The 24,421-nt window shown below is 45.2% G+C and overlaps 1 protein-coding gene across 2 annotated transcripts; it reads right to left on the bottom strand.

The window, feature by feature from the left end:
* RBM17 (RNA binding motif protein 17) lies at positions 1–23,911 on the bottom strand. 2 transcript variants are annotated; one of them, XM_061126018.1, is made up of 12 exons: positions 23,811–23,911; positions 13,206–13,343; positions 12,553–12,669; positions 9,867–10,033; positions 9,032–9,129; positions 7,922–7,978; positions 6,591–6,732; positions 4,482–4,633; positions 3,336–3,409; positions 2,743–2,841; positions 1,494–1,566; positions 1–1,366 (listed from the first exon to the last, which is right to left on the bottom strand). In XM_061126018.1, the coding sequence occupies exons 2-12, from the start codon at positions 13,326–13,328 to the stop codon at positions 1,263–1,265; spliced, it is 1,206 nt and encodes a 401-aa protein (XP_060982001.1). In that variant the 5' UTR covers positions 13,329–13,343; positions 23,811–23,911; the 3' UTR covers positions 1–1,262. The 2 variants fall into 2 exon arrangements, with proteins under 2 accessions (XP_060982001.1, XP_060982002.1); XM_061126019.1 differs by lacking the exon at positions 23,811–23,911 and adding an exon at positions 14,298–14,438.
* Between the last annotated feature and the right edge of the window lie 510 nt (positions 23,912–24,421).

The following is a 24,421-nucleotide window of genomic DNA, read 5'->3' as shown; positions in this document are numbered from 1 at the left end:
AAATGTTATTCTTTTATTTTATGTTAAATAAAAACATGAGAAAATCCTTTTTTAAAAAGGGTCAAAATATTCCTTATGTCTCCAAACCAAGTCCATGGATGCAAAGAAACACTGGCTACTTTCCTCCCCCGCAGGGTCACATACACTGTCACGTTGAAAGGACCTGAAGAGACACCACGGCGCATGGCCCCAGCCGCCGCTTCAGGTTAGGTCACATGCAATATTCGGGCAAGCAAGGAGCAGAGTACAGGCAGGCAGATTCTAGAAACACTTCCTGCTCGGGCCAAATATTATTATTTGTTTTGTCTTGCAGTCTTGCTAAACATTTAGGCCACATATACCACTGTACTTCGATGGTACAGTTTTTCACAATTCCAGAATTATATTAATTGGCAGTACAGTTTAAGTAGCTGATGTGGCTGAATTTTATCAATTTAAAAATTACATATGAGAACTAACAGGACTGCAAATTTTGCCAGTAGAAACATGACCCCAGGGAATCACCACTTCCACATTATCGGGCACACATTTACAATGTACCCATAAGGTTCTGAGCTATGCTAAAGACTAGGCTTCAATCTCTGAAAACAAATGCTATATTCATGATTTCTATACCCAAATACTCCTAAATCCATCACAATCTCTCGAGTCTGACTTAGCTTAACTGAAAATGATTCATCCAAACAGGTCATGGTAGGCTCAAGATTCTTCAACCTTAGTTTAGGTTGTAAAGAGCTTTTTCTATGACTGGAGTCAATAAGAATTTCTCTGTTAGAGAAAGCAGAGGGTTTCACCTTAGGCAGACTGCCAAGATGATACTTTATTATAGAATTTATGAAGCTACAGTTTAGTAACTTGCAGGTTTTATTAAAAGAAATCAAAAAAGAAAGAAAAAGGGAACACATCCCCACCAAAACTTTCCGATTTTTTTTTTAAGTGCAAGAAATGCTGTTATCACTGAAGCACTTGAGAATTATCATGAAATCCTAGCAAAAAATGTAATCACCTCAGAAGTGGTAATAAAAAAGAGAAACAACCAGAGAGGCACACAGATTGCGTTTTGTTTGTTTTTTTAAAAGGATTTTTATACTATATTAAAAAACCACAAAATAAAAAAGGGATCAGTCAACATATCTTAGAAGTCCTCACAGAGTCTCTGCACCCACAGCCAGGAAAGGCCCCCCTGATGCCTTGTTCTCCTCTGCTCACTCTGCAGCTTGCCGAAGGATCGCTGGAGATGACTCAGGCTCTAGTTTTTAAAATCAAACTTGTTCTGCCAAATCCAGGACCCTGAATTTATCCAAATTGTAGAAACATGCTTTGACCACCCGTCCACCAAAATACCTCCCGTTCAGATCAACAACAGCTAAAAGGCAAACAAAAGACAGTTAGTTAAGGCAGGAATTCCACAAGACATTACAACAATATGTCTTCAAAATATTAAGATCACAAGTTCAACTTTTTAATTCTTTATCATTAGCTGTACAACTTACCTTTAATTGCTGACTCAACCCTCTCGAATTCTAAAAATATTCGTACTGCTTCATCATCAGGGGCACCAGGAATCTGGAAAAGAAATGGAGTGTAGTAAGTAAAGGTGTCATCAGAGATGTCAATGATTTTTGTCAGAGTGAGTATTCCAATTACAGATAAGTAGTGGTCAAATGCCAAGGATATTAGTGTAATTTGTGTGTGCATGTGCACGCTCAATCGTGTCCAACTCTTTGTGACCTCATGGACTGTAGCCCACCAGGCTCCTCTGTCCATGGGATTTGCCAGGCAAGAATACTGGGATGGGTTGCCATTTCCTTTTCCAGTAAGTGTAATTTACTCATCATCAAAATTCACTTAACGTCTGTTTTAGACAGGCTGTGTGCTAAGTGCAAGGAAAAGGCAGCTAAGCAAGGCCTTTGCAGGTCCTATGCCATCAGACACATAAACAGATAATTATGCAATCAACAGACGCAATCCAGCATGGAAGAGAAGCTGAGGTGAGCAGGAACTAAAATAAAACATCTGTACACGAACTGTCTGTCACACCAGGCTGAGTTCCTCCGTTATGCTTTCTAGGCCCCACTGCACTGTGTAAGCACGACTGCCGCTAATCCCCACCACACCCACACCACCCCTGTCTCCAGAAGCCGTGACCCTATGTGAATGCCAGTTCCCTCCTACCCAAGTCCTACCCACACAGTCCAAAGCTCCGCTCACATCTGATACTGTTCACAAAGCCTCCTCTAACTATTCGGTATTGATCTAATCCTTCTCTCAAATTCCTGTACTTATAAGTCAATGTTACTGAGTCCAGCAACTGAATATTCTCTAACTTCACATTTGTTCTGTTGTTTCTTCAGCTGAACATATCACTGAGAGCAGAGGAGGCACCTCCCCAACCCCAGTGCAGTCAGTACTGGTACGTGGGAGGCACTAAATAAAATACTTGCCAAAAGAATGACTCCAAAGGCACATGTGACGCCCCTGTCACTAAACTACTGAGTCCACTGTCATCAGGTCTAAACGTCAGTCACAAAATGAAATATTTCTTCACCAAATAACATTTGAAGTTCTTCTGATGCTAATATCTGAAATGGCAGTAACTGAGTAAAAGCAGTGTAACTAACCAACACACGTCACCTTCTATTGTAAGACAGTATATTACTTACAATGCATCCTCTATTTATAGAAAATGCTTTGTAACCTATCAATCATAACTTGGGTTATAAACAAAGAAATCTTGCTTACTTCAAATATCACACATTTTCCAACTTTGCCATATTTTTCACACTCTTCCTTGGTTTCTACTTCCAAGTCTTCATCCACCTCTCCTGCACCAACCATGTTCTATAAACAAAAATAATATATAGATTCCAGCATCTAGTATAATTGACAACTATGTAGAAGAGATGTATAAGTAACTTTTTTCCATGATGGCAAATGTTTCCAAACCCAAATGACCCAAAGAAAATTTTCATTCCTGAAATATCCTGAAGTAGGTTATTTTTTTTTTTAAAACTAAAAAATATACATTAGGCTTCAACAAGAGTTACCAAAGCAACTGGGCAAGCACCAAAATACATAAACCAAGCTGAATTTCTGACAATTTCAAACATTTTAAAGTAATTTATCACTGTAGTCTTAAATATTATGTTTAGCAAAGAAATACTAGTGAAAAGGAATCTAAAAACCAGTCTTCCAGGGAGTCTACCCACAAGTACCACTTTCAGTCCTCTTCAGCGATCCCATCATTAGTGGGGCTGACAGCATGCAGGGACGGGGCAAGGGGGAGGGACACACAACTCAAAGCGGGCAACAGGGCTCCTCCTTCAGCTCCTTACCCTGAGTAGGACCACTTTGGTAGGACACTTAAGTATTTCAGTTAATGGATTCGAATCCGACTTCTTGGCTGCGTCTGTAAGAAAACATCATCAGATATAAGTGTGAGGGCACCAAGTCTAAGTTACAACGAGCAATTTACTTTCAACAGCAATCCCCACTCTCAATGTCCTAGAGCCAGCATCTACACAGTCTCTGAGCAAAGATGCAGCCTTATCTGTCTGAAAGCATCACTTTGCTTTGGTATAATTTTTACCACAATTTCTAGGACTTTTTAACATCCTCAGTGAGGTGCATTTTTGCTAAGTTCACTTCCTAAAGGGCCGACAGGGCACGGTGATCGGACCACCCTCAGAAGCGAGCCTTGGCTCAGGCAGTGGTCAGAGATCCTGAGCGCAGTGTAAACGAGCGGGTCAGCAGCCAGCCACGAGCTGACAGTGTCAGACACTCCCACACACCGGGGTGACTGCTGGTTTCTGGTTCCAGCCTGTGAGGCTCACTGCTGCTTCCTCAAGCTCCACATCAACATGCCTGCCAGGAAAGTTCTCTTCCTTCTTCAGGAAAAGGCATTCAGCTAAGACTGATTCAAAACTACTCAGTTCTGCTGCTTAAAGTGCTAAATCATGTTTCACTCATTCCAGTATGCCCTCACCACAGAACAGACTGTAACAATCAAATGAAAATAAAACACCACGTAGGCATCGTCTACCAGAAGACTGCAAAACGACGTTAGTTTTACAGAGCAGTCAGTAAGAAAATTAGGATGAAAGGGCAGAAAAAAGCAAAAAGCAGAGGACCCTTACAGGATAGAGATACAGCAGAAAGAATCACTGATATACTGTGTATGGCTCTGTATTGCTATAAAAACACAGTAACGGTTCTATCAGTATAACAAGGCTCTTTCCCGAGGAGAAGCAGGCATGACAGGATTTCTGGAGTCCTGTTCATTTCTGCCAAAGCCTCTCATCTTCTTTTCCTTCCACAGGCGTTCTGTCTCTCTGTCTTGAACTATCTGTATTTGTAAAGATGGGCCTCAGAATTCTGTTTCCACCACCAGAGCTGGAAGGCATCACGATGAGGAATTCTCTCATTCAGGATGGCCTGCCCCCGCCCACACCCCCAGGAGCCCTGCTCGAGGGGGGGCCCACCTTTCTCGGTGGCGTCGCCCACGATGATCTTGCCGCCCCGCTTGCTGGTCTTCTCCACCGACAGCGCTGTGCTCAGGCCCTGCTCATGCTTCCCGAGACCCTGGCCTTCCCGGAAGCCGTACTTCTGCATGATTTTATGTGCTACCGTGCCCCTGCGAGGAGGAAAAGGAGAAAGGTCCCTGAACTTGGGTCATCAGCTACAGCACAGATTAGATTTCACATCACAATTTCCTTCTGGGAAGAGAGAATGTAGATTCCACAAGGGTATTGATGATGCCAAGTATCTACTAACGGGTTGAGATGGAAGTTGTGGGATGTTCAGGAGAAAGATAAAGAGTGGATGCCCTTAGATTACCTGAGGTGAAGGAAACACTAGTTCCTCTGGTGAGAATTCCCCAGGGCCTGTTAGAAAATACCAGACTTCCTGTGTGCATGCTCTGCTACAAGGCTCATAACCAGTTTAAGTAAGCCTGTCAAAAACTAAGTATGGTTTCATGTAATGAAGACGACTGCATTTTTCTAAATAGTATAGAAGTTTCCAATGACTGACTTCATAAATGAAGGATGCTTAGGGACCATCTATTTAATAGATGGAAATGAAGAAACTGGGGCCCATAGTGGCTGCCTAGCTTAAGGCTGACTGAGAGAGCAAAGCAAGCCACCACATGTTGGTATTAACGGTGAGACTGAAATTGAAAGCCACAACCCTGAATTCTTAGTCCACTTCTCTTCCTCTAGTTTGTGATAACTTTCAAACTGCACAGGGAGGGGCCTCAAGGGTACCCACACTGACCACTGCTTCTTAGGGCCTAAACCCCAAAACCCTGCTTCAACCAGAACTGTACCTACAGTATTTCACATATGTAATTTCCTTAAATATTTCATTTGAACAAGTTGTTCCAGAGCTAAAAAGACTGAAGACTTATGAACTGTACTACACTGTACCTTCTTCAGGCATAAAGATGTACTACCTTTTTCTTACCAGTAATAAGGCAGTTTGTTTCACTAGCAGAGAAAACCAAAACCAGCCCCCAGCGATGTCACGCCTGTGCCCTGCAGTACACACTCCAGGGCGGCCCACGCGCATCTCTCCAAGGAGGGGACATCCTCCGTCGGCACCACCCAGGGCGGCACAGTGAGCTTTGTGTGGCTACTGAGCACTCGAGACGAGCGTGAGCAAAGAAATACTCGCTGAATTCTATTCACGTTCAATTAATTCAAGAGCCCTAAATGGCCAGGAGCCCCCAGAGAACAGCACAGGTTGAGAGGACAGGTATCAAGGTGAGAACTCCACAAATCCTCTGACACCATGCGAACCCTGGCCCGCTCTTTGGCTCTACCAGCCCAGCCCCGAAGGAGCGAAGGCAGAATCAAAGTGCTCACACAGGCGAGGGCAGGCCAGAGAGACCTCTGCAGGCACAGCCTCCCCACCAGAGGTGCGGTCCTTCGAAAGGCCTCGCTGCAATGCTGCTCCCCTCACACCCCCTCGGAGCACGAGAGGAACACAGTAAACAACACACAACACTCTTTTAACCAAAACACATGCCAAATCCAGCAAGTCCTAAAAAAATCCACAAGCCCCAACTGAAGTCAACCTTAACACTGACTTTGAAACACTGGCAAACAAATTTCTAATTACAGGTAGAATGACTAAAAGTGTTTAGACCAAAGGTATAGACTCATGACCTTAAAGCAAAGGTCATTTTATCAAGGAAAAAAAGGATGCCATTCATCTTTTGGACATAGTATAAGTCAGGTCTAATTCGTACGAGCTATTTCATTTGCCAATGTTCTGAAAACAAATATAAATAACAATCAGAAACTGTTCCTACCTAGGGAATATAATGTTCAGCATTCAAATCACTCAACGCTTCTGACAGAAAGCTCTACGTTTTGTACAAAACGTTAACAGGGTCGTGCTGCAATACCCTCCCAGTGACTCAAGCCCTGATCTCCTGTGACTGGGCGCACCAGGCACTCCTTGTAAACCTGCTGAAGCCCTCATCTGCAAACACGCTGCTTCCACTGGAGGGGCTGACCACACCACCCCGCCCCACCAGAGTCCCACCCTCCCTGCACCCGCTGAGGCGGAAGTGCCCGGGCCATTACCCCATGTTGGCGAGGAAGGAGTTGCCAGGGCCGGTCGGGGATCGGGGTCTGTCTTGTTCCTCATACACTGGGGGAGGGATAGCAGCTTTGGAAGACTGTGAGCGAGGTCGTGAATCCTCTTCATAAGGGAAGTCTCGGGGTACTGTTGGAGGACAGGAAACAGGACTTTAATTTTTGTGATCCTTACCCCAGCAGACAACGAAGGTCTCCAAGGTCAGGGACCACATGCCAGTTCAGTGAAGTGCAACCCCAGCTGTGCAACAGCATCAGCAAGGAGCTCAGAGAATTCCAGATGCTTGGGTTCCACCCCCAAAGACTGGTTTCAGTTGGGGCTTATGGTCTGTCAGGTATTTTCATTATTATTTAACTTTTTTTTTTCCTGTATCATCTTCTTTATAAAAAGGTAACACTCATAGTGTAATAGGTATTTAAAAACTCTGAGGACTGTTACATTTTCTCAGGATAGTTTAGGTATGCTCCAACAGAGAGAGCAGGAAAACGAACTAGGACATTCACCAAAGTCCAGTTCCAACCCCCAATTCTAGAACCGATCCCTGGAGAAGACTTCTGGGAATCTGAGTCAAGGCGCACAACCTGTGACTGAGGGACCTAACTTGGGGACATGCTGCCACCTTGTGGAGGGCCACAAAGTTAACAGCTCCTAGATCACTGAGAGCTGCTCAGAGTGTGGGACTGCAAGGAGATCCAACCAGTCCAGCCTAAAGGAGGTCAGTCCTGAGTGTTCACTGGAAGGATCGATGCTGAAGCTGAAACTCCAATACTTTGGCCACCTGATGCGAAGAGCTGACTCACTGGAAAATACCCTGATGCTGGGAAAGATTGAGGGCAGGAGGAGAAGGGGACGACAGAGGATGAGATGGCTGGATGGCATCACTGACTCAATGGACCTGAGTTTGGGTAAACTCCGGGAGTTGCTGATGGACAGGGAGGCCTGGCATGCTGCAGTCCATGGGGTCGCAGAGTCAGACATGACTGAGCGACTGAACTGACCTGAGATCACTGAGCACAGAACTTGCCAACTGAGCTACTATTTGTTTTAACCTAATTCAAAATATGAAATGTTGGAGAAAACAAAATGAATTATTTTTAACAACAAACAGAAAAGCATCTTGGTGCAGAAAAGCCCTAGAGACTGGCATAAAAACTTCTGAAACATAAGGGCTGGAAGGTGCTCTTGGCCGATGGCTAGAGTGAGGAGGGTTTGGGGCCTCTTCCCTGCACCCAGGTGCCCGGCTGATTCCAGCTGAGACTTCCCAAGACTGGGTTAAAGACGTGCAGCTGAACAGAAGAGGGAAGAAACAGGTACGTACACTCTTTGTCCTTCTCCACAAGAGACGTGGGAGGTGCAATGGCAGCTCCGCCCATACCTGCAAAAGAGACATTCCGCTGAGCAAGGGCTGAGTGAGGGCAGAGCGAGTCAGCCCAGGCCCCGTTGAATCGCACCCCCACCCCAAAGGAAGAGGCAGGCAGGCACACTACTCCAGCCTCTCGCTAACACCTAAAGAGTCCAGTGTCCGAACCCAGGGTTAAAAGTACACAAGTAGGTATCACTGCTTGGATGTGTGAGTACTTCTGGTCAGTCTGCTTTGTGTTGTCATCATTCTTGTTCATATTTCCTAGACAGAGAACGGTGGACACAAACAAACCAACGCAGACTCCGTTTGCTATCAGACCACCAGAAAGAAGGACAACATGAGCAGAGAACACAGGGATTTTTCACCAGGAAAAAGCCCTAACATATGTATTATAACTTAATCATCAATGAGACACTGCAAAAAATGATAAAATGTAAATTAAAGAAACTAATTACAAAACCATGCTGCACCAGCATGCAATGTTGCACAGAAGAAATTCCCCAGAATCAGTGTACAGGCAGCAACCACATGTGATGAAGCCGTTCTCTCAGAATGGACAGTGCTTAGCTATCTAGCAGTCACCAAGAAAGAACCTTGCTCTCACACAACTGCGATGCTGCCTGTGAGGCTTCAGAGATGGAGGCGGCCTGACAGAGCACAAGCTCACACCCTGTCTCCCCGCCCTCCTTACGACACTGCCAGAAGCCAGCATTCAGGGGCTCAATCGTGCATGTGGGTGGCAAGGATTCTGGACAAGAGTGCACTCTCCACTCAGTGCTGTTCTCAATGCAAGTGCAGATGGACAGAGAACAGGCAGGCATGGCTGTGCTACGGACAGAGACAAGCACAGGCATGTAGTTTAAGGTGTGCTCAAAGGGCCAATAAGGAAAGATTATCTGTGAAAACACAACGAAAAGTTAAACCCCATACAAATGTGGGTTTTTGCTGAGATTCCAGAGAGAAAACTACCCAAATCAATGTCAGCTGAACTAATTGTCAAACTGAATACAGAAGGAAAGGGTAGAACTGCACATCTAAAACATGACATTTATGTTCACGCATTACTTCTTTTCCTCCTCTCTCGCTCATAATCTTCATCTTCATCAGAGTCTGGATCGGGTCGCCTGGAAAACCCACTAGCTTCATGTCTGTCTTTACGCCTCCTGTGATAACAGATGGAACAACTCAGAGATGTGAACTCAAGGGCCCAAATGAGAAAAATCCAGAAGATAAGCTGAACAAATTTAACCAGGTATATCCATATAAATAGCAAGAAAAAAGCTTCCTTCATATTTACCTCTTTCAACTTTAAAGCAAATCAACACAGGTAACAGTTAATAAAATAATTTCGATTCTCTAGAACATGCTTTCACTTCATGAAATGAGTCAGTAAATAATGAGAAATAGTGTATTAATGTTTATATAATCATTTAATAATTAATACTCAGCATTTTTAAGAGAAGAAATGCAAATAAATCTGTTACCCATACTTCCGAAAAACATAAAAGATGTTATGAGTTCTTAAAAACTCTATCTGACTCAAAAATAGTAAAAGGTGAGAAAAACATTTTAAGTATTTTAAGCAGTATGACTCTAGTAGAGTCAGAACACAGGAAAAAAAGAAAAAACCTATTATTCAACATCAGTTTGTAAGCTATTTTTCTAAAAACTCACTCAAAATGTATGTTCTAAGTTTTCTGCATCTATACATGAATTTACTCCGGAGTTTGTTTCTATGATGGGATATAACAACCACACACTCTTAACAACAGTCTGACTCCTGAGGACTGTTCAGACCAACCACAAAACCCACTCAGTCCACAGACAGCACTAAAGTTCACTCATGACATCTGAGCAAACATTTCAAACAATCCCATCCCACACTTGCATGAGGCCTTACTTTTCTCTCTCTTCTATTTCCTTCTGTCTTTCCAGCTCCCGCTGCCTCTGTCGCTCCTCTCTTTGGCGCTTCACTACTTTCTCATAATCGTTAGGAAACATGGGATCATATTCATCGGCTAAGGGGATCAAAACTTCTCCTGCAGAAAACCCGCTGGGAACAGGGTCCTGAGGAAGGGAAAATGCCCAAGTAAGTATCACCCTCTGTCTTGGAGTTTTACTCACAGAATTAAGGTCAAGGACCATGTGGGCAAGACGGGGCCCCGAGGACCACCTGTCCTCGGCAGAGGACCACCTCCCTCTGCTCTACAGAAGAGGGAGCAGATGTCCGGGGAGGCTCGGAGACTCAGCATGCTCACGCGCCCGGCCCAGGGGCGGCAGAGCACGGCAAAGTTCACCTCTCAGTTCGGGATCAATCCCGTAAACACCCTATAGCATTTTCCTGAAAGTCTTAAAACAAGCTGCCATCACCCAAAATTTTAAGCAATAAATTTGATTTTTTATACTAAATACAAAATACTTCTACTTTTATATACATAAAAACTTAAAATACAAAACAACTCATTAACAACATATTCTTACAGTCATTTAATATAATAATCTCAGATTTTGATTACATGGAGACACGACATATTAAGACTCTCAAAAAAAAAAAAAAGGAAAGAAAAGGAGAAAGCCTCCTCCTGGGCTCTGAATGCTCCGGAGTCCACAGCCTCCCCAGGCCGCTGTATCTCAGGCCGTGAGTCTGAACCGGGTACCAGGGTACGTAACTCCCTTCACAGCATGGTTCATTTTTTAAAGTCCACTAAATCAGGTTTTTGCGTTCCTTTTGTACATTTACAAACTGCTCTCTGAGAGAAAAAGAACAAAAGGCAAATAGTGCACTAGAAACACAAGATGAAAAGGGGGCTTAGCCCTAGAATGGTGGTCTTGATCTCTGTGGTTCTCCTAAGCCCTGACCCACTGCATGGTCTCACGTTCCTAAATCTTCATACTTTCTTCTGTTTGTTTCTCTAGCATGACACCCCCTTAATGTCTGTAAAAATAAGATGCCTTCCCTGGTCCCCAGACACCCAAATGAGTGCCGGTCAGGGTCCCTAAGCTCCCACTCTGCACCTGTCAGGAGGAGCGTGCCCAGCACTGCCAAAGGCAGGACGGCTGTTTGTAAAACGTATTTTACATATGAACACAAAACAGGCATGATACAGAGAGCTTATGCTCAGTATCAATGGATCTAAATCTAACAATTCCTTGACTACACTGTGCAGCTGGACATTTTCTCATCATATTAGTAAAAACAAACACATCATGGTCTCCTTACAATTAAAAATCAAAAATCACTGTGATTTGTTGAATAAATGAAATTAGAAAAATAACTGTAATCACCTCCCAGGCCGTATCACTGGAAATCTGACACAAATCTATTTGCAAGGCTCCCAAAGGGCACGTTATTCATTTGTATGCACATAAAAGACACTTCTAAAACACAAAAGCACCTGAACAACATTTCCATTCAGTTACTATTAAGACAGGAGAAGCTAACAATCAGCAACTCAATTTATTTAACACAGCCATCACAAAGTTTCAACTCAGAGCACAAACTGTCAGGATGAAGGCTAATTCTCTGTCATTTAAAATCTGACAGCAAACAACTTTTACTGTGTGAACCCTGCTAATAAGTTCAACAATGAGCCATCCTGCTCTAAATGCCAAAAAGAATAAAGGGGCTTGCTTCATTTTAACAGATTGACAATACCCAATACTGCAGATGGTGGGAAAAACTCAAACGCTCACACTGCAGGTGATACAACTCTGCCAGAACAACTTGGCAATAAATAAATTGCCCAGGAAAGGGACTGATCTCCTAAAGTCACCTCAGGAAATCTATCCTAAGAAAATTTTAAATGCATAGAAAGCTCTCTGAAAATGTGTTCCCTAAAAGGTTTACTGGTCCTACAGTTAGGAAATGGGTGTGTAAATCACCATACACTTACCTGATGGGAATACTTTACAATTAAAAATTGGCTATGTTGCAAAAAGGAAAATGCTTACTGATTAAATTTGGGGGTGATATTATAGGTTCTGGAGTCAGTATACAATAACAGAAGAAGATTAACCAGTTTTTGATTAGAAGCAGCAAGAAAAAATTAGGTGACGAATTTGTAGGAAAAAAATGTTAAATGACTAAGACTCGTCAGAAAAGTTCCCTTATGGGGAATCAAGTGGTTTTGCCTCTTGCCAGACTACCAGAGTGCAGGAGAAGGATCAGTTCCCCTGGCCAGGAAACCCCACCAAGAGCTTCACAGCATGCCACACAGGGGAACACGGAGAAGCCATTAGGATGATCACATGGTCCTACACTTTTTGACACAGATGGACAGCCACAGTATATTAAGTGAGAAAAGCAAATCAGGGAACAGAAGATGCAGGAGGAAAAGAATACCAAGTTTTTAAATTCTTAAGTCATTTATTTTTCTTTTCATCCACCTCCGGTTTCTGATTATGTAACTACTGAGCTTTAAACAGATTAAGTGTTTTAAAGTTGATAAAACCAGAGCAAAAATTAAATTGAACATGATACTGACTAGATTGCAAGGCCTACAGAGGAGGGGTGCTCAGAGTGATGTGTGTAAAGTGCAGACTGGGAAAGCAGGAGAGACCACCCAGGTGTGTGTGTGGAGGCGTACCTTGAGGCCTGCGGCCACATGCGGCGGAGTGTCCACGATCTGCCGCTCATCTGAAGAGCCGCCTCGCTTTAGGTCGATTACTGGAGCAAGGACTGTACTTTGTTTTGTCCTCTGGCTCTAAAATCATCAAAAACCAAGAAAAGTGTACTGAGGCTTCAAACCAAAATTCGGATTACTTGTAACAAAGCTTTTTTTTTTGGTCTTGGCAACAAACCTTTCAGATATGAGAGAAACAATCTTAAAACAATAGCCTTTTAATTCAATTATTATGATAACCATACACTAGGTTCCTTTTTCTTACAACACAAATCTCCATTTTTATAAAAGGTTTACAGAAAGATTGGCTGCTGTTAAATTTTCATATGAAATAACACATTGAAAAACTATGCTTGGACACACTGTACTTTGAAAACCAGCATCACTGCTGGAAATCCAGAGTACTCTTTTCCTCATCCTGACTCTCTGAAACAGTTCTATTTCCAGGAGACAGGAAATGACCTTCAACTCGTATTCCTCTCCCTTCCTACCCCAGCCTCTCCTCCTACAACGGATGAGCCCTACATATTTTAACAAAGAAGCAGAGGAGTGGCTCTTAATCCTCAGGAGGCACCTGCCAGGACTCTCTCCTCACAGGTGGGCTTAGCTTCTCTCACCTTGGCCTGAGTGAGAGCTGCCTTCTTCACCTGGAGCTGAGACTGCAGGAGTTTGAAGTTTTTGGACCAGCCTTCTGTTTTTGAGTCGCTGGTCTCCACTCCCAGGTCATCGTACAGGGACATCTTCTCAGTTCAGTGCTGAAAGGGAAAGTGGATAGGGGTTAAAGAATGTAAGGATGTAGAGAAGATTTCTAACTCTCCTATGTTAAAATATGCAGTGGCACGGAATTTCAGAGGTAGGAAGTATTTGATGAGATCACCTTGTCCAGGAACATTCAGTGACAGAAGCCAAGACACCTGACATCACCAATCGGTGCCCTTTCTAATACCCACGTGCTATTTTCAAAATAAACCTCTAGCATGAAGTTTCCTGTATATAAGATCATGTGATCAAGTAATTCAGGAGTGAAATCATTCTGTTCTACAAAATGAGGGAAGAGGGAAGTTCCAGAGTCAGGGCATTCTTAACTACACATATTCATTTAAAAAATTCTACTTTGTGTCAGCAGCAAAAAGTAGAAGCCTTACAAAAACACCTATTACCAGGTGACTTAGCACAATTAACCACGTTTTCGGCCGGGGGGGGGGGGGGGGGGCGGGGAAGCTACCCTTTTATAAACAAAAATTTTATTATATGCCTACAAATATGGGGGAAAACCCAGAAATGATCTCACAGATGTGACACGAAAGTAGAAGGTTAGATTGTACTAATACCCAGGCTTCCTCCTATCCCACCTTGTGATCTTTAATGACACTGAGCACAAAGAGAATCAACAATCTATATGTGAATGACCAACACATACTATCCCTGGCAGAACAGAGGAGCACAAGAGGATGAAGACAACAAAAATGACAATAGTAACACTTGTTGTTCAGTCCTCTCAGTCGTGTCCAACTCTTCGGGACCCCATGGACTGCAGGACCCCATGGACTGTAGCACCCCAGGCTTCCCCGTCCTTCACCATCTCTGGGAATTTGCTCAAACTCATGTTGAGTCAGTGATGCTATCCAACCACCCTCCGTCGTCCCCTTCTCCTCCTGCCCTTAATCTTTCCCAGCATCAGGATCTTTTCCAATGAGTGGGTTCTTTACCTAAGGTAAAGGATTGGAGCTTCAGCTTCAGCCCTTCCAACAAATACTCAGGGCTGATTTCCTTTAGGATTGACTGGTTTGATCTCCTTGCAGTCCAAGGGACTCTCAAGAGTCTTCTCCAACAGCACAGTTCAAAAGCATCAATTCTTCGGCGCCCAGCCTTCTTTATGGTCCAACTCTCACATCCATACATGACTACTGGAAAAACCACAGTCTTGACTATATGGACCTTTGCTGCGAAGTAATGTCTCTGCTTTTTAATATGCTGTCTAGGTTGGTCATAGTTTTTCTTCCAAGGAACAAGTCCTTTGATTTCATGGCTGCCGTCACCATCCACAGTGATTTTGGAGCCCAAGAAAATAAAGTCAGTCACTGTTTCCACTTTTCCCCCATCTATTTGCCATGAACTGACTAGACCATTCAGGTATGACCTAAATCAAATCCCTTATGATTATACAGTGGAAGTGAGAAATAGATTTAAGGGGCTAGAGCTGACAGAGAGCCTGATGAACTATGGACGGAGGTTCGTGACATTATACAGGAGACAGGATCAAGACCATCCCCAAGATAAAGAAATGCAGAAAAGAAAAATGGCTGCCCGCGGAGGCCTTACAAATAGCTGTGAACAGAAGAGAAGCAAAAAACAAAGGAGAAAAGGAAAGATATTTCCATTTGAATGCAGAGTTCCAAAGAATAGCAAGGAGAGATAAGAAAGCCTTCCTCAGCGATCAATGCAAAGAAATAGAGGAAAACAACAGAATGGGAACAACTAGAGATCTCTTCAAGAACATTAGAGATACCAAGGGACTTCATGCAAAGATGGGCTCGATAAAGGACAGAAATGGTACGGGCCTAACAGAAGCAGAAGATATTAAGAAGAGGTGGCAAGAATACAGTGGTCTCACTCACCTAGAGCCAGACATCCTGGAATGTGAAGTCAAGTGGGCCTTAGAAAGCATCACTGTGAACAAAGCTAGTGGAGGTGATGGAATTCCAATTGAGCTACTTCAAATCCTGAAAGATGTTGCTGTTAAAGTGCTGCACTCAATATGCTAGCAAATCTGGAAAACTCAGCAGTGGCCACAGGACTGGAAAAGGTCAGTTTTCATTCCAATCCCAAAGAAAGGAAATGCCAAAGAATGCTCAAATTACCGCACAACTGCACTCATCTCACATGCTAGTAAAGTAATGCTCAAAATTCTCCAAGCCAGGCCTTAGCAAAACGTGAACCATGAACTTCCAGATGTTCAAGCTGGTTTTAGAAAAGGCAGAGGAACCAGAGATCAAATTGCCAATATCCACTGGATCATTGAAAAAGCAAGAGAGTTCCAGAAAAACATCTATTTCTGCTTTATTGACTATGCCAAAGCCTTTGACTGTGTGGATCACAATAAACTGTGGAAAATTCTGAAAGAGATGGGCATACCAGACCACCTGAACTGCCTCTTGAGAAACCTATATGCAGGTCAGGAAGCAACAGCTAGAACTGGACATGTAACAACAGACTGGTTCCAAATAGGAAATGGAGTATGTCAAGGCTGTATATTGTCACCCTGCTTATTTAACTTATATGCAGAGTACATCATGAGAAACGAAGCAGAAGCTGGAATCAAGATTGCCGGGAGAAATGTCAATAACCTCAGATAAGCAGATGACACCACCCTTACAGCAGAAAGCGAAGAACTAAAGAGCCTCTTGATGAAAGTGAAAGAGGAGAGTAAAACAGCTGGCTTAAAGCTCAACATCCAGAAAACTAAGATCATGGCATCTGGTCCCATCACTTCATGGGAAATAGATGGGGAAACAGTGGAAACAGTGTCAGACTTTATTTTTGGGGGCTCCAAAATCACTGCAGATGGTGATTGCAGCCATGAAATTAAAAGATGCTTACTCCTTGGAAGGAAAGTTATGACCAACCTAGACAGCATATTAAAAAGCAGAAACATTACTTTGCCAACAAAGGTCGGTCTGGTCAAGGCTATGGTTTTTCCAGTGGTCATGTACGGATGTGAGAGTTGGACTGTGAAGAAAGCTGAGTGCTGAAGAATTGATGCTTTTGAACTGTGGTGTTGGAGAAGACTCTTGAGAGTCCCTTGGACTGCAAGGAGATCCAACCAGTCCATCCTAAAGGAGATCAGTCCTGGGTGTTCATTGGAAGGACTGATGCTGAAGCTGAAACTTCAACACTTTGGCCACCTCATGAGAAGAGCTGACTCATTGGAAAAGACCCTGATGCTGGGAGGGATTTGGGGGCAGGAGGAGAAGGGGACGACAGAGGATGAGATGGCTGGATGACATCACTGACTCGATGGACATGAGTTTGGGTAAACTCCAGGAGTTGGTGATGGACAGGGAGGCCTGGCGCACTGCGGTTCATGGGGTCGCAAAGAGTCGGACACGAGTTGAGCGACTGAACTGAACTGAACTGATGGGACAGATACTATGATCTTAGTTTTTTGAATGTTGAGTTTTAAGCCAGTTTTTTCATTCTCCTCTTTCACCTTCATCAAGAGGCTCTTTAGTTCCTCTTCGCTTTCTGACATTAGGGTAACAGCCTATCACTGTCACCAGGGTGGTCAAAGGCAGTATCTGCTACAGAAGCCCAGGAGGAGGCTACCAGTAAAGCCAAGAGCAGTCAGGAGCTGGTGGGGACTTCCGGAGATAAATCTGCTCCAGGTCAAATCCAGTCAGAGGTCTACACCTCTAGCTGCTAAGTCCTTACTGCCATGTTTAAAAACGTCAACATTCTGAAACCCACAACATGGTTCATTTCTCAAAATAAGATAGCAATCTGTTTCTCATAGCTGGAAAGGGGGAAAAAATGGACTGAAAACCCTAAACTGCAAAGAAATGCTTAACACAGGAGTTGCTAACTTATGAACACATTCCAAAAGTCTGTCAGTTCCCAGGTTCAGACAGCATTTCGCTACTGAAACCATGTCACACAAATCCTGTTTTGCCTGTGTTATGTCTCGGGAAAAGAAGGTGATACATACAGGAAGGGAAATATCTAATTTTCCCCCAGAATCACATCTGACCTGGGGCAAAACTTCAGTGTCTGCTCACTTCTCCACCCTTCTGTGCATGGATCTTAAGACCCCGACACCCCGACACCTCGGCTGACCTGGTTCCACGGTGCGCGGGGCAGGGGTGAGGAGGTGGATGCCACCTCCTTCCCTCAGGATAGCCGTTTGGCTCCTGAGCAGAAGTCAGCCCCGTCACCTCTGGGTGCCTTTCAGAGCTCCTCCCTTCCTTTATACCTGAACCCTGCGATGACCTGAGAGCTCTCAGCGCTGATTGCTAAATGAAAGGCCCCAAGGCAGCACAGAAGCAGGGTGACTAAAAGCAGAGCCCACGGTACTGGTGGCTGAGTGCTCCAAGAGACACACAGAAACACTGAGACATGCCTGACGGTCCTCCCCTCAAGGCTCCTGGGACAACCCACTGGCTCAGCAGTGACAAAGATTCCCTGAAGAGTGCATCCCACAGGGAAACGCCCGCTGCCTTCAGTGCCAGACAAAGCGGACTTGGCAACACCTTGTCACGTTATTAAGCTTAAGACATGCACAAGACACTGAGGCTAAACGTAGAAAAGTTAATGAATTCCTTTTCTCATCTAAGCATGCCTGAAATCTGACCAGGTCGCCAAAGTTTTGACCAGGGGAATACCCCTGGGTCCACTTCAGAACCTACTATTTTAATCCACGGTCTTGTAAACTCCACGAAAACCTAGATCCAGTGTGTGGAGGTCACTGCTCTACCCCCAGACTAAGATCAATGTCTGCCCCAGAGTCCAACAGGGAATCGGGCCAACTGCTCAGTTAGCACACTACTTGCAAACCCCTCTCATCACAGACTTCAGGAATTTCTGGCCACTGATGACTGCACAAGACCACAGAACTGCAGAGGATGTCGTGCACTTTTCTTCCAGCCGACCTGGTACTCAAAACTAATCCTTCTTTTCTAGGTACACATCCTTAAAGTTTAAATTTAACCTGAAAAACTCAGAGCAACAGCAAAGAAAAACAATGCTGAGTGTCCAGCTTGCAAAGGGCCCATGAATGATGCCAGGTTTGAGCTGCACAAGTCCACTTGGGCGTGGCCTGTTTTCCACAGTAAATACTGCAGGACCACACCATCCAAGGTTGGTTGAATCCATAGATATGGAGGGCCAACTGTGAAGTTATACGGATTTTCAGCTGCGGAGGGTTGGTGCCCCTGACCCCTACCTCGTTCAGGGGTAAACTGTAATGTGGTTTTCAAAACACTACTTCAGAAATGACCATGCATCTTTCATCTAGCCTAGTCTAATTTTTTGAGACCTCAGCATTCAGCTGATCATCAGACCAAAGCCTAGTGAACATATTGTGGGTTCATTTGTTTTATCTTTCTTTATTCTTATAAAGGCAAGAGAAGATTGACACATTTTGGCAAATAAATATAAACAACAACACTTTCTGGGAAATTATAAAGCTAAATTATCAAACTTTGTTCACAAACCAAACTCTACTTTGTGTGTTAGTCGCTCGGTCGTGTCTGACTCTTTGCGACCCCACAGACAGTAGCCCGCCAGGCTTCTCTGTCCATGGGATTCTCCAGGCAAGAATACTGGAGTGGGTTGTCATTCCCTTCTCCAGAAGAACTTCCCAACCCAGGGATCGAACCCTGGTCTCCTGCATCGCAGGCAGATTCTCTACCGTTTGAGCTACAGGGAAGTCCTTTTCCACTTTACTTCTCTCAATACTGCTTAGTAAGAAATTTGAGAACATCATCAAGAAAGGTATTTACAAATAACGTTGGTCCCTAGAGACTAATTCAAGATGGTGGAGCAGAAGAATGTGCACTCATCTCCTGCCAGAGCACCAAAATCACAATTAGCGTTTGAACAGCCATCAAAAGGAAGACACCAGAACCCACCAAAAAAAGATACCCTCCATTCAAGGACAAAGGAGAAGCTGCAGTGAAATGGTAGGAGGGGCACAATCATGACAAAATCAAACCTTACACCCACCAGGTGGGTGACCCACACTCTGGTGAACACCACCACCGGAGTTCTCACACTGCTCTGAAGGCTCTAGGCCCCACATCAGGCTCCCCAGACAGGGAGTCTGGTCAAGGGACTGGGAATCCCCAAGGAATCTGACTCTGAAGGCCAGTGGGATTTGATTACAGGACTTGCACAGGACTGGGGGGAAACAGACTCCACTCTTAAAGAGAGTACAAACAAAGCCTTGTGCTTACTAGAACCCAGGGGAAAGGAACGCTGACCCACAGGAGACTGAGCCGGACCTCCCGTGAGTGCTGCAGGTCCCCTGCAGAGGTGTGGGTTGGCAGGGGCCCGCCCGGGACGGGGCACTGGCAGCGGCAGTCCTGGGAGACGCATCTCGGCTGGGTGGGAGTCCTCTGGGAGGTGCCAAAAGCCCCAGTGCAGAGCCTGAGGGCTTCCCTGGAGGCTCAGAGGGTAGAGCATCTGCCTGCAATGCGGCAGACCTGGGTTGGATCCCTGGGTCGGGAAGATCCCCCTGGAGAAGGAAATGCCAAGCCACTCCACTCTCTTGCCTGGAGAATCCCATGGATGGAGAAGCCTGGTAGTCTACAGTCCACGGGGTCACAAAGAGTCAGACACGACTGAGCAACTTCACTCACTCACTCATAGAGCCTGTAGACTCCAGGACTGGGTCACCTCAGGCCAAACAGCTAACAGGAAGGGAGCACAGCCCCATCCATCGACAGACAACTGGAGTCAAGTTTTACTGAGCATGACCCTGCCCACCAGAGCAAGACCTAGTTATTCCCACAGCCAGTCCCTCCCATCAGGAAGCTTGCACAACCTCTTATCCATATCCACCAGAGAGCAGACAGAAGAAGTAAGAACTACAATCCCAGAAGCCTCTAGAACTAATACTATAATCAGAGAAAGCTAACCAAGATGAAAAGAAATAGGATTATGTCCCAGATGAAGGATCAAGGATCCCCAGAAAAACTAGAGGAAGTGGAGATAGGCAACCTCCCAGAAAAAGAATTCAGAATAATGATAGTGAAGATGACCCAGGATCTCAGAAAAAGAATGGACGGGATACAAGAAATGTTTACCAAGGGCCAAGAAGAATTAAAGAACAAATAAACAGAGTTGAATAATACACTACAAGGAATTCACAGGAGAAAAACTGAGGCAGAAGAATGGATAAGTGACCTGGAAGACAGAATGGTGGAAATCACCGCTGCAGAACAGAATATAGAAAAAAGAAGGAAAAGAAATGAAGGCAGCCTATGAGACCTCTGAGACGACATTAAACACAGCAATATTTGCCTTGTAGGGGTCCCAGAAGGAGAAGAGAGAAAGGACCCGAGAAAATATCTGAAGAGCTAACAGCTGAAAACTTCCCTAACATGGGAAAGGAAATAATCAACCAAGTCCAGGAAGCACAGAGTCCCAGGCAGGATACAAATAATGTTGGTCTCAATGGAAATGGAGTGACCAAATGCCCACTAAACGGAAGGGAAAAGACCAACTTATTCACTTCTGCATTTCCAATTTCTGGCACAGAAGAGGCATTCAATAAACATTTTTAAATATAAACAATTAAATAAACTCTTTTTAGCCACATGAATCAGCAGTGAAACTACACAACACCCACAGGCTCCACTAGGAAGTAAAGAAGAAACAAAAGCTTCTGAGATGGATGGTGGTAATGGTCACACAACACCACCACACATGTAAAAACAGTTCAAATGACAAGTTTTATGTGTATTTCACCACAATCAAAATTTTTTAAAAACCAAGTAAAAAGGAGAGTAGCAGCAGCACAAGGGGAGGCAGTGTGAGCTAACAGGATGCTGGACATGCCCTAGGGAAGGAGTAAGTGCAGATGGGAACACTTTCCCCATTTCAGGGCTACACGCTCAAGCAGTGCAGAGGCTCTCTACCTCCAACAGAGATCTTTCAGCCAAGAGCCCAACTCCTAAGACTTCATCACCCAACTGGTGAGGTTCCATGCCACCATACTTCCTCCAACTCCAGTCTACCTGAAGCGAGCTGTTGACAACAGCACCTCATTTGCCTCGCTCCGCAAGCTTCAAAAGTCCACTGTGCAGCAAAATCTTATGTTCATTTAAAGTTCCCTGTTTCTATCCTCAAAACCTTCAAAAGCACACCTTAAATATCTGAAACTGATGTCGCCTTGCTAGCATCTGCTAGCTTTCTGTACCTCAGAGGTTACACATCAGATCTCCTCATCACAGTAAAGGCAGAACAGCTTTCTTCATTTTTCTCTTCACAGATCTTCAAATTCACAGAACTGAATGAACCACAGCAACGACACGCTCTACCCACCTGCACTTGTAAGACTTGCTTTAATTAACTACTATACTGCAACAAGCACCAGTGAGACAAGAGACCACCCTCCACCCATATGGTCACCATCCCATCCCATCCACCCAAGTGAACTCCCTGGACCAGCAGCAGCCTGAACGCCATTCTAATCCGTTCCTTTCCTCCTTTTATATAACCTTACCGACACAACTTGCTGCATCCATTCCTTTAAAGGTGTATATATCTTCACTTTAGCTGCCTTGAGTACTTGCAAATACTCATGCATCCTCTCTGCTGCAAACACTGAAAATAACAAGTGCACTAACAAGACTCTGGTATGATCTGAACTTCACCTAATTAATGCTCAGATGTCTTTCAGATAGTACAACACATTTATGTCATGAAGTCTGGTGACAGGTAATAAAAACGGAGCACTTTCTAACATTTGGATATATCTTAGGAAGCCAGGACCAAATGGAAATACAAACAGTTGATTTTCATAATTTCTTTAAAATACCATCTCACCATTGACATCTTTTTCATAGTAACATCAGCCTTTGATCAACACATCTTCTATGTATGCTCCTTTTTCTTTTACTTAAAAAGAAACATGGTAAACACAGTTCTTCTGGAAGAATGATGACTTTTCAAGATTGTACCTAAGCTAGAGAAGTATTTTTTAAAACACGTGCAACTGGCAAAAAAGAACATGGAAGACATCTTCTTAGGAACATCCCACATGCTAATCTTTTAAGTACATCTCTGAAGCCTTTGCTGACAACAACCCTCACATAAAACCAGCTACCCCCTGAACACACATCATGTTAGGCTGTCCACTGGGTGACATGTCTGTCTCTTAATATATCATAAACCCCTCAGAGGCAGCAAGGGCTGTTTCTGTCTTTATCTTTATATCTCCAACGGAGCACCATGCTTGGGACATTGTTAAGCACTTTTTAAATATTTTCTAAATATATCAGTGAGTGGTCAGTCAGCACAGAACACATTTCTTAGTATGTACCATTTGCTTTATTTCTTCTAAAAATAAAACACCCATAGTTTAAGTTACTAATGTAATATCCCATATCGCCTAATATCCTCACTATAGTCAAACTGCCTGGGGCCTTTAACCCACAGAACTGTGGAAACCGAACTGCATCCTTTAAAAACTCCACCTGTTGAGGGGAGACACAGTCCGCACCTACCCGAGAATGTGCAGAATTTTGCCCTCCTCCAGTATACCCTATTTCCCACCCACTTGCCTGCCTCTAGGAATAAGCACCTCCCAGGGCCCTCCTTCACTGACTTCTCAGAGAACCTTCTTGATCTGACCTGACTACCCCTATTCACACTTCTATCTCCCTTTCCTGCAGTTTCCAGAATGCACTAAGGTGCTTCACCTCTGCTACCTTTACACTTATTTCCTCTGCAGGGAAGCTTTCCCTCATCGTGCACATCTAAAAAAAACACCCCCAAGGCTCAGTTACACGCCTCACTCCTTTGAAAGCCTTTCCAGACCCCACTCCAGTCCCTCAGACCGACCGAGGCGTGGCTTTTTACACTTGTTTCTCTGGAAACTAAACTCACGGGAGCGTAGAGACAGAATCTTACTGATCTAACTATCTGCTGTTTCTAAACATGACCTGGGCAAAAGGAAACGCTCAAGAAAAAAAAACAAAACTTGGTGACTGAATACTGAAGCTAAAATATCGCTTTAAGAAAAGACAGAGTCCGTCCAGGTAAATCCCCCATCTCTGAGGGATGGCCACACCTGATTCGAAGCCGGGGGCGGAAACGGATTCCTTCCTCGGCGCCCCCGGCCACAGGCTATTCAGGCCCGCCTACCGGGTTCAAGGGTCCAACAGCTGTTCCCGGACAGAACGACAGCGAGAGGGAAAGGCGCCCTCGGGTCGAGAGACAAGGACAGACCAGACAGACGGGGGAAAAGAAGGTAGAGAAGGGGTGCGAAGGCCCGGCAAGCCGAGACACATAAAGAAAGGAGGCGGCAGGGAGCGAGAGAAGGCGGGGAAGCTTACCGGCCAGGCCGCCAGGCGCGGGGGAGCCAGCGGCGCGGGGCCGGTCCGGGACCCCCGCCCCTCGCGGTGCGGCCTAAAGCCGCGGCCTCGCTTCCCGCGACGCCCGGCCGGGGAGGCGCGCCGGCCCCGGCCCCCGCCCGCCCACCGGCCCCAGAGACCACTCACCCAGCGCGCCCGGCCGACGCTCCCGGGCCGCGGCGGCGCACCGACGCCAACGCGCCGCCGACACCGCGGGCTGGGCGCTCGGCGTCAGCCCCCGACGGCAACACCACTCCGGCGCCAACCCCTACGCAGACTCCGCGGGACGCGCGGCGGCGCGGGGTCACGGCGCGTACGGCCGGAAGAGAGGCGCCCGGCGCCTGCGTTGAGGGCGCTTCTGCTGCCGCGCGCCCCCTGCCGGCCGGAGGACCGCGCCCGCAGAACCGAGAGACTTCCTCTGCTGCCAAGAGGGGTCGCGATGGCACAAGGTTGTGACGCTACAGACCCGGGAACCTGGAATTGGCCTCAGGTGGAGAGAAGGACGAATGGTCCAGGGCTACAAAGGTCGACTTCAAAACTGTTCATCATCAGTGTGCACAAAGCTGAAGATAAATCATAGTAGGAGAGATGAACGGGGAAAGGGCTGTAAAGGACAAGACCAGGAGAGCTGAATTAACTGTGAAGTGAAAGTCGCTCAGTCGTGTCGGACTCTTTGAGACCCCGTGGATTATACAGTCCCTGGAATCCTCCAGGCCAGAATATTGGAGTGGGTAGCCTTTCCCTTCTCCAGGGGATCT

The sequence above is a fragment of the Dama dama genome, chromosome 23 (assembly GCF_033118175.1).
Source record: "Dama dama isolate Ldn47 chromosome 23, ASM3311817v1, whole genome shotgun sequence".
NCBI classification, from domain to species: Eukaryota; Metazoa; Chordata; class Mammalia; order Artiodactyla; family Cervidae; genus Dama; species Dama dama.
This window is presented reverse-complemented; position numbering and strand designations above follow the sequence as displayed.